The following is an 11531-nucleotide window of genomic DNA, read 5'->3' as shown; positions in this document are numbered from 1 at the left end:
ACACTAAGGGAAAGGTGTACCCTTATACACTAAGGTAAGGTGTACCCTTATACACTAAGGTAAGGTGTACCCTTATACACTAAGGGTAAGGTGTACCCTTATACACTAAGGGTAAGGTGCACCCTTATACACTAAGGGTAAGGTGTACCCTTATACACTAAGGTAAGGTGTACCCTTAAACACTAAGGGTAAGGTGTAGCCTTATACACTAAGGTAAGGTGTACCCTTAAACACTAAGGGTAAGGTGTACCCTTATACACTAAGGTAAGGTGTACCCTTATACACTAAGGGTAATGTGTACCCTTATACACTAAGGGTAAGGTGTACCCTTATACACTAAGGAAAGGTGTGCCCTTATACACTAAGGTAAGGTGTACCCTTATACACTAAGGAAAGGTGTGCCCTTATACACTAAGGTAAGGTGCATCCTTATACACTAAGGAAAGGTGTACCCTTATACACTAAGGTAAGGTGCATCTTTATACACTAAGGGTAAAATGTACCCATATTCACTAAGGATAAGAGTCGGGTAATACACTTCCACTGTATACTCGTCAACTGCATACCCTATGGGTAAGAATCGAGTTCATTACCCTTAAGGGTAAGGGTACACTAAGATTGTATACACATCTTATATACGTGTAAGCCACCATGCAAGCCAAAACTAAAATAACCATTTAACACCCGAATAAGTACTCTTGCTAGCTGACATCTATGTCAAACGAAAACCTGCATCTCAGGAAACCTGCAGGGTGTAGTGATATGGATCTTCTCATTTGATAAGGGAAGATATAGAAGAGGGCATCGTAACATTACCAGCTTTCCCCTGAGAGTTTAATGTTGTTACCAACTTTCCCAGAGTGTTTACTGTTCTTACTAGTTTTCCTTAAGAATTTTACTGTTGTTACCAGCCTTCCCTGTGAGTTTAATGTTGTTACCAGCCTTCCCTGTGAGTTTAATGTTGTTACCAGCTTTCACAATAGAATTCAATGTTGCTACAAGCTTTCCCAGAAAGTTTAATGTAGTTACCATCTCTCCAAGTGTTTAATGTTGTTTCCAGCTTTACCAGACAGTTTAGTGTTTTGCATGCTTTCCCAAAGGGTTCCCAAACGTCACAGCCCATATAAGAAGCCCTGCCCGCGTTCAGAGCGTCAGATTACCCTTCTGGTGTTCATTGCTTCAGCATCTATCCTTGCCTATGGGTGACGGTAGACGCACATAGAATTTAGTATAATTTTTTACTTTCACCTATGTTATGAATGTAAAATTCACATGTATATATATTTCTCTTTTGATTGTGTTCAAGCCAAGCGAATAAGGTAAGTTTTCATTAATTGTTATTTGTCATTTTGTGTAAAATTAAAATATTTTTTGGTTGTATTACATGTTTGAAGTTTTCATTTTCTTTTTTTACCCGCAGCTCTCACACAGTAAAGGTATCCAGCAGTTTTTTTACTTTGTTTTCTCCTTTTTTGTATTAATGTGCAATTGGCACAACACCTGCCAGAATAGTTACTGCTCTATTACTGCGTCATATTATCATAGCAATATGGAAGTTGTAATGAAGGACCAGATGACTCTAATTGGAGCCCTGAGGACAGAGTTGGACTCTCTACAGGAGGAGGTACGACAGCTAAAACAACATCGAGAAGAAACGGAGGAGACCAGTAGTAAAAAGACCTCGTCTTGGAAAGTAGTGAAGGACAGGGGCCTTAAGAAGACTTTGATAAATCCACCTACAGACGCCCTAAGAACTTCTAATTCATTTGCCATATTGGAGGACGAGTGCTGTGGTGAGACTGTGGGTCACACGAAAGGGAAAGCAACGAAGCGCAGGCCCCTCAGAGAGTAAAGGAAGTACCTAAGAGAACTTTAGTTGTGGGAGATTCCCAGATAAGGTATCTGGATAGAACGTTGTGCTAGAGATAAGAAGAACAGGTTAAGGGTTTGCTATCCCGGAGCTGGTATTGGAAATATTATAAACAACATGAATGATATTATGGCTGGAAATGGGAACAATCCCGTTACTTGCATTAGCGTGGGAGGAAATGATGTTGGTCGAGTTAGGAGTGAGGAACTGATTCAGAGGTATAAAAAAGCCAGAGAATTAGTTAGAAGCAAGACAGGAATCCTGATCATATGTGGCATTCTTCCAAGAAAGGGAGTGGGAAATGAATGGCTGTCGAGGGCACTTGGTGTCAATTGCCGGCTGGAAAGATATTGCAAATCGAATGCAATATCTTTCAGAGACAACTGGGAACACTTCTATGAAAGAAATGAAATATATGCTCGTGATGGGGTGCATCTATCGAGGGCTGGGGTTGTTGCTGTTGCGAACTCGTTGGAACCAGTGGTTAGAGGTGTTTGTTTGGGTTTAAACTGTTAGTAGATTGTGGTATGGAAATTGATTTGGAGGAAGGAGGTAATAAAAGTATGTGTTTGTGGGAGAAAAGAATTGGCAAAATGATCAGGGAAAGAGAAGGGCCTCAAAATAACAATTCACTTACGGTATATTACACTAACACTAGAAGTCTAAGAAATAAAATAAATGAATTAAATGCTCTTGTCTGCACAGAAAAACATAGATATTATTGCACTTACCGAAACGTGGATGAATGTAGAAAATAGAGAGCTATTAGCTAAATATCAAATAAATGGATTTAAACTATTTCACACAGATAGATATATTAGACGAGGAGGGGGAGTGGCCATATATGTTAGGGACAATTTGAAGTGAAGTCTCAAAGAGGGAATCAAAACTGAGCCACATACAGAAACCATTTGGAAAGAATTAAAAGAAAAAGCAAATAATATTATAATAGGAGTTATATATAGGCCACCAAATTTAGACAGAATGGATACAAAGCATCTATGGGATGAAATATCTAGAGCATCGAGATCTAACAGTATTTATGTCATGAGTGACATTAATTTTAATGGAATAAACTGGTCAAACAAAACAGGGAATAATGAAGCAGAAGATTTTCTAGAAGTAATTGACGATTGCTTTCTTACGCAACACATTAAGGAACCAACGCGGGGAAATAATATTTTAGATTTAGTGTTAACTAACAGGGAAACACAAATTAAGGACATCGAAATAGGGAGTGAGCTAGGGAACAGTGATCACAAAGAAATCAGATTTAGCATTGAATGGAATAGATCTGTAGGAGAAAATTCTGTTAAAGTGCCAGATTTTCGAAAAGCTGATTTCAATAGCCTAAGAAATTTTTGGGGTTCCATGATTGGAAAGTCTTGGGTATGGGGTGTGGGCCGGTATTGGAGCTAGACGCGAACCCAGCGATAGGTGACGTAAATGGGGATTTCGATGTGGATTCAAAATATAACCTATTTAAAAATATTCTAAGCAAAGCCCATGAACGTAGTATACCATATAAATTGAATAGATCGAATACTAATGATCCAAAGTGGATAACAAAGGATCTGAAGAACCTTATAGGTAAAAAGAGAGCGTGGTACAAAAGGATTAAGAATGGGGAAGTCAGTTTAGAACAGGAATTCGTACAACTGGTTAGAAATACTAAAAAAAAAAGATAAGGAAAGCAAAAAGACACTATGAAGTTCTCATAGCAGAGCAAGCGAAGACAAATCCTAAAGGGTTTTTCCAGTTATACCGGACAAAGATTAGGGAAAGGGTAGGTCCATTAAAAACTGAGACAGGTCAAATAACAGATAGTGATGAAGTGATGAGTAGTATTTTTAATAAATATTTTATATCTGTATTTACTAAAGAGAAACTTAACAATATGCCTTAAGCCGAACAAGTCTATGTGGGTGGGGACGAGGACAGGTTGACTAGTTTAGCAGTTACCAGGGAGGATGTAATTAAACAAATAGTAAAACTCAAACCAAACAAATCCCCATGGCCAGATGAAGTGTTTGCCAGGATGCTTAAAGAATGCAAAGAGGAGCTTTCCAAGCCACTGTCTACCATATTTAATAAATCAATAAAGTCAGGCAGAGTGCCAGAGTTATAGAAAGTTGCTTATGTGATACCAGTTTATAAGAAAGGAGATAGATCACTTGCGTCAAACTATCGGCCAATTAGCCTAACGTACATTGTGGGAAAGTTACTCGAATCGATAATTGCAAATAAAATTCGTCTTCATCTTGAAAAACATAAATTAATAATAATGGAGTCGCAAAATGGTTTTATAAATGGCCGTTCATGTTTATCAAATTTGTTATCTTTTTATTCTAGCATAGTTGAGGCAGTTGATAGTGGTAAGGATTGTGATGTTGTGTACCTTGACTTTAGCAAAGTCAAGGTACACAATTTTTGATACAGTGCCACATGAAACACTGATTAAAATAATAGAAGCTCATGGTATTGGGGGTGCTATATTAAGTTGGATTAGGGCATGGCTATTCCAAAGGAAACAGAGAATTAGTATAAATGGGGTTAAGTCAGAGTGGGAAAATGTTGTAAGTGGAGTGTCTCAAGGCTCTGTTCTGGGACCTCTGTTGTTTACAATATATATAAATGATTTAGATTCAGGTTTGAGTAACAACATTTGCAAATTTGCCGATGATACAAAAATCGGTAGAGAAATTAATACGGAAGAAGACTCACTATCACTTCAAGTTGATCTAAATAAGGTTTTGAAATGGTCAAAGGATTAGCAGATGCAGTTTAATGCTGATAAATGTAAAGTTCTGAGGCTAAGTAATGATGATAGAGTTACAAGATACGAGCTAGATGGTGTTGAGATTACGAAGTCGGATTGAGAAAGGGATCTGGGAGTTATGATTAGTAAGAACTTAAAACAAAAGGATGAATGCATGAATGTTCGTAATAAGGCAAATAGGACACTGGGATTTATTAATCGAGGCGTTAGTAACAAGACACCTGATGTGATTCTTCAGCTATATCTTGCTCTGATTAGGCCCTATTTAGATTATGCAGTTCAGTTTTGGTCGCCGTACTATAGAATGGATATAAATTCACTTGAACGTGTCCAGCGTAGGATGACTAAGTTAATTCCCCAAATTAGAAATCTTTCATATGAAGAAAGATTAACAAAGCTTAAGTTGCATTAACTGGAAAGGCGAAGAGTTAGGGGTGACATGATAAAGGTTTACAAGTGGATGAATGGACATAACAAAATGGATATTAATAGGGATAATAGGGATTATTAATAGGGATTGCTAAAAAAAAAATTACTATCCGATCTTCATTTTTTTTAAATGAGAGCCATTGTTTTCCCACAATCCTCCATAGGCCGCATGGGATTCTGGGTCACGCCATGCGGTCGGCCTAGGCCTTTGTTTACCTCTGTCCTGACCGGAATGCCGCCCGCCCGCGTCCAGAACTTGTGCACCTCTCTGCCCTGTTTAGGCGTGTTTATTCGTTCCTGTGTCTTGCAATCACCGTATTACTTGAAAACATGGATCGTGGTAAAGGACAGAGCACTTCGGCGCCCAAGAAAGATACGAAAACCACCAAGGAGGATAGGTTGAGTATGCTCTACCAAAAGTTCAGCAGGGTGAAGCTTACCCCCAGTAAAATTCCTGAATTGTTAGATAATTTATCTGATGTCTAGGCAGATGTTGAGGGGGAAGAACGTAAAAGCGATTTCAGTAGTGATAATGAGGGGACCGCGACGTCTGATGAGTTTGATGAATCATCGAGTGAGGAGAGTAGCGAGGGGAGTGAGGATGAGGCGACGGATGAGGGCCGCCCCAAGCCACCCATAAGGAGGCGTGCAGGACGGCTTCACCAGCCAAATCCTGATGATGCCTGGTCTAGTGGCAATACACCACCATTTGTAGACAGTTTCACTGCCACACCAGGCCTAACTGTCCCAGTGCCAACCACTCCCGTGCAATTCATACAATTATTCCTGACACGGGCCCTCATTGAATATATCACAGTGGAAACGAACAGGTATGCCAGACAATGTATTCAGAATGCTTCCAGGCACACCATGAGGATGTGGCAAGAGGTATCGTTGAAGGAAATGGCCAGGTATTTGGGTCTGTCTATGTTGATGGGTATTGCACCCCTCCCGACGATGAGAATGTACTGGCAAACAAGCCGGTTGTGGCATATGAGGACCTTCAATATTTTCATGACTGCAAAACGATACCAACATATCAGCCAGTTTTTCCATAATTACAACAAGCTTGCAATTTCCCCAAACAATAAGGACCGAATGGTAAAACTGCGCACAATCATTACTTATTTTACCACCAAGTTTGGCACATACTACGTTCCCAATAAAGCACTCAGTTTGGATGAAGGAACAATGTCGAAGCGTGGTCGTTTATCCTTCAAGGTTTACAATCCAAATAAACCAGATAAGTATGGGGTAAAGTTGTACATGCTTGCTGAGGCAGGGACTGGCTACATTATTGACTTTGAGGTGTATGCCGGAGTTGGTAAGACAACAGTGGAGACAATGATGGCCTTGATGCGGCCATTATTGCACAAGGGTTATCATCTCTATATGGACAATTACTATAACTCTGCCCATCTCACAGAATTGCTACGGGAACATGGTGTGTACACTTGTGGAACACTCAGATTGCAGCGTGGCGTCTTAAACTTCTGCAACAACTTGCAAAAGGTAAATTCGCTGTTGATCAAACCATTTTCAGGCGCAAGGACAACACTTTTATTATCCTATGGAAAGACAAGAGAGTGGTGTCATTGATCACAAACTGCCACAATGCTGACACACAAGAAGTACAACGAAGGAAGAGAGTGAGGAAACGTGACGGAGCAACATTAGTAAAGATTGTAACTGTGCACAAACCCACTGCCATTTGCAACTACAACACCAACATGAAAGGTGTTGATCACTTCGACCAAATGGTCAAATATTACAGGTTCACCAGGAAATCACATAAGTGGACGAAGATGATCACATTAGTAGTATAATCCGTGCCAGATAGGCGCACTTAACAAACAATGGGGGGTACTTATCAGACAATGGAATCAGAGGCGGGGAGCCAGATAGGCCCACTTATCAGACAAAGGAATCAGCGGCGGGGTGACAGATAGACCCACCTCAATTTGTAGTCTACGGTGCGCCCCCGCCATATTTCACTTACACTGGGTATCTCCGTTTAAACATTACGTCGTTATATAGGACTAATTAAGGATATATATATTCGAACAAGTCTGAATGGCCCCTCCCTTATATGGGAGTATTTAAGGAGTATTAAATTATAAATCCTCCCCATCCCCCAAAGGTTAAGAAAAAACATCAAATAATTTATTAAATGCTTTATTAGGTAAAAACTACAAAATGTATAAGTAATTATGTTAGTTAATAATTGTAGTTTACAGAGTGCTCTTGCCATATTTCACTTTCTACAGCTCTACCCCCCCTCCCTATCCCACACCCCCATCCTCGTCTGAGTAGAATTGTGACGATTCCTCATCAGTGAAGAGTGGGGGAAGGTCTTGAGCCCCATCCCCCCCTCTCTTGGGGGGGTGGGGTGAGTTGGGTGGACACCTTTTGGCTGAGTTTCCTCCTCTCTGTCATCGGAAGTGTTCTGGAAAGAGATGGGGGGAAATAATTTATAGTGATTAAAGGTTTTTTATATAATTATATATTTTATTAGAAAAATATTATATTTTTCTCTAAGAACAACTAGTACATACCTCTCCCCCTGCAGGAGCGGCCTTGTGTCCTGTACAGCAGGCGTCGTCAATTAGACTACGTAACAGCATCTTGTTTGGGGCAGACCCCCCACGTAGAATTACTACTCTACAAATGTGGACAGGTCCCAAGAACTGCACTGGAGAAAAACATAAGAGGTGAAATAGAGGATATACAAACTTTTTTATCGAGGGAAATAAACATAAAATAAATCTATTAGCAGAAAGATAGGGTAATACTAACCAGGTCCTTCAAGGACTTCAATCTTCCTCGCTGTTGTTTTTTGAGAGACACCTCCCATTTCGTAGGAGGAAGACAGTCTTCTGAGGGGGGTGGGTGGGGGAGAGGGGTTTTTATAGGAGGCTACACCCCTTGTTAGGTAGGTTGCCTAGCTAACAAAAATATTCTCTACACCACCTATAGGAACCAACTCCTATACCTCTACAAAATGTCCTAACACAGACATGTTTCATAGGAAAATATCGTCTCGCATAAGCAAGGGCTCGTTTATCATTTAATTTTAAAGTAATGCTTGAAAATACATTATGTAAGTAGTGTACTGTTGAAGGCAACCCCAGGTGACTCACCCTATGAACGAACATGACGCAATACAGCCCGCAGGCGAGAGTAAAATCACTCTGGAGTCTGTAGCGCATTCCAAACACCTTTCTTATTTTGTTAGTTTTAATAAATCCTTGAAAATGACGTCCGTAAGTAACTGGCGATATTGCATAACTATAAAAAAAAAGCATCCGATGATTAACTTTATCAACATAAATTCCTACCCAATGTCCCATAGTGATTCTGCTGTGTGAAGGTAAAATATTAGTTATGAAAACAATAGGTTTTCTTGAAGATATATTTAAATGTTCTATCTCATCAGCATTATAACAACCTAGGTAGAGTGCTCGATCCCCTAGATTATTTTTTAAATTAATATTTATATCATAACAATTCATTATGTTTTTTTACGCTCGTACATCACACAGAACAGTTCTCTGCCCGTCGATGGATAGTACCCCGGTCGTTTCCCCAAACAGTAAAACCAGTCTGTTATATGTAACACCGCCACCAAATTCAAGCTCCATACGCAAGTTGCCAGATTTCTCCACAGGGAGGGAACCTTTTGTTTGAATGGTGGTTAAGTCAAAGGCAAATATTGATCTTCCCTTATTAAAAGAGTCATAGGCCAGTAGTGAATCACGCTCTAAGCCTAATGTCTTCAAAGTTTCATAATAAAGGCGGGAATAATGGTTATCGAAATCGCCACCAATTCGGTAAATTGCATTATTGTTCAAATACATAGCAATACTTTTCAGCTTTGCATTTTCAAAATATAATCCATTACCTTGGTGAAGACCGGCGAAATAATTCATTGGAACGATTATCATGTATATCTTGTGTGGAATTACTTGCGCCCTTGGTTGATCAATTAAGAGACTAGTTTGATTCCCTGCTAGAACATATGTTTTAGAAATGGTTCTATTGAAAGTATAGGTTATGGGGTCAGGGGATGCTAACAGTGAGCTGTTTAAGGCCAGGTAAGCACTTGGGTAGGGGAACACCCGCGTCACCCATAACTTAGCATAATCCATATGCAGGCGATACTTAGAGCCATCGTCCACGCTTGTATTTAGGACCCAAGCATGGGGGGAGAGCTCCAATCTTAGTCGCATATCTATATTATCTAATATGTATTGGTCTAGGGATGATATATTCAATAGGAGGGGGAAACACATCGACAAACCTTTACTTTTTAAATCACCCATAAATTTTTTATCCTTCGCGGTTGCTCCAGTAAAATAAGTATTTGTAAACTCATTAGTGATTATACCATCGTCATCTCTCCAGTCCCTACGAAAGCCTCCAATTCTCCCCAAGGAAGACATTTTTGATGGAGGCATGGAGGTAATTAATTTAATAAACGACCAATAATTAAAATTAGTATTTGTTTCAACTACCTGCTCTCCTAAAAACACCTGAACACCTTTAAACATGGTATTTGACAACCCATTCACAAATTCCACATGGTCATCCTCTTCCAATTTTGTGGTATCGTCATCTTTGGTTAAAGATACCTTAAAATCTATAACAATATTAGCTAGATCTAAGAAGGCACCCTGGGTTCCAGGGATGCGGAATTCTAAGTAATTATCCCGCAAACGTTGATTAATGGGGAGGTTGACAGGTAGAACGTCTATTTGTTGCGTAGAGGCAATTGAACTCTCCACATTACGTATTCTGCTACTTCTAGGAAATTGGTCAATAATACTGGAGCTAATAATATTCTAGTAGTATTTTCACCCCAGCTCTGCTAGGCTTCCCCATGATCCCCTCCGACAGTTGAAGTATGACTGCTTACGTTAGCGAAAACACATCATTTTTATACCCAAGACCTCGTTTACATTTTTTATTTTTATTTTTTTGCCTAGAGTCTTTTAATTTTACCTCCCATTACCAATTTCTTTCCCACACTCTTAAGAGCATCAATACCGTGAGTTCTCAGAGCACTCTTTACATCTCGTTTACCACTGCTTAAATCACCAAGGACATTTTTCCCAAAATCGATGGCGCTAGGTGTTACAGCTTTCATGAAAAATGGTATGGCCCGTCTAGCAATACCAGCCAAGGTCCCAAAGAAACCTCCACCAGATCTGAGATAAGGCGCTTGGAATGTGCGTATGTCATTCATCGCTCCCCCTCTCATCCCATGTCTCCTAGGGGGAGGTGCGAATATCTACCCGAACTCCCCCTGGAAGGGTGGGTGGAACGGTAATGGCATTCTGAGGTCTCTTCCTATAATAACCTAAGTCGAGGCTAAACACTTCTTTATATATATGTTGCTATACCTTAGGGCGGATATGTAAGACCGCCGTAACCGACCTCCCATCTTCAAAACTAACCATTCGACCAAACTGATCTGTTATTTTAATACTTACTTTCTCCAACGTGTTAGTGTTTAATGTTTTGTACACTAGAGGGTGAGCCCCTCTAGAATATGAGTCATGATAATTGATTTTCATCTAAGATATTTACAACCTGCCCTCCGTATCGTTCAGGCTCGATGACGTCACTATAAATGAGTAAATAGTCACAACCTCCGTCAATGTCTGGGGGCAATAAGGCCACAGTCTTGGAGGCTGACGTAATGTCATCTGTTTTTGCTCGATAAATTGTGTATTTGCGACTGCTGTCAAAACCAAGTACATTAGCTATTTTGTGTTTAAATTGAAAGCTGAGAGAATTTAATGAGCCAGTACTTCCACTGTTAAGAGTTGAAGCTAGTAATACCCTCTCTACAGATTGGTCATAGGTGAGGATTGGTTCTTTATCTGAGAAGTATATTTTGAAATCATCCCTAAAGCTAAGCTGCATGTCGGTTGTTATTTGCCGACTAACCACGTCTGTAATGAATTTGATGTTTCTTGATAATATGTTGGTTTTTGGGTGGAAGGTGTATATTAAGTGTTCTGGACTCTTAGAAAGAGTTCCACGTTTAAAAGTGGCATAGATATCTATACCAGAGTCCTCCTCATCTTTGATGATGGGATTAATTCGCCTGGGGAGGAGTATGTTGACTAAAGCCACTTCATGTTTAATGGAAGGGTTTAAATGTAGTGTTGGGATGGTGTTTGTAAATGCTGAACTCGCGTTGTTGTAAATATCTCCTTGATCGAGACTGGTAAGATATATGTAATGTTCTTCCCCCATTGTCCCGTTATGTACTGAAAGGCCAATATACAGGGGATGGGTTTTTGTAAGAAGGGAGAATATAAACAACATAACTTATATTTTATTTTAATAAACTACTTAAAGAACTACAACAGGTGAAGATTCCCACACATTTTTTTTTTAAGAATAGTGATTAACCACTCCCCACCCTTGCTACTACTACTGCTG

At 39.7% G+C, this 11531-nt stretch overlaps 1 protein-coding gene across 1 annotated transcript; it reads left to right on the top strand.

Annotated features, from left to right (window-relative positions):
- The first annotated feature begins 1549 nt into the window (after window positions 1–1549).
- LOC138360088 (piggyBac transposable element-derived protein 4-like) lies at window positions 1550–11142 on the top strand. The gene is made up of 3 exons (XM_069320028.1): window positions 1550–1624; window positions 5565–6590; window positions 11086–11142. Exons 1-3 carry the CDS (start codon window positions 1550–1552, stop codon window positions 11140–11142), a joined length of 1158 nt encoding a protein of 385 aa, XP_069176129.1.
- The last annotated feature ends 389 nt before the right edge of the window (window positions 11143–11531 follow it).

Source organism: Procambarus clarkii, unplaced genomic scaffold (assembly GCF_040958095.1).
Source record: "Procambarus clarkii isolate CNS0578487 unplaced genomic scaffold, FALCON_Pclarkii_2.0 HiC_scaffold_95, whole genome shotgun sequence".
Lineage (NCBI taxonomy): Eukaryota > Metazoa > Arthropoda > Malacostraca > Decapoda > Cambaridae > Procambarus > Procambarus clarkii.
Note: the sequence above shows the minus strand (reverse complement) of the source record. Positions and strands in the feature narration are given on the sequence as shown.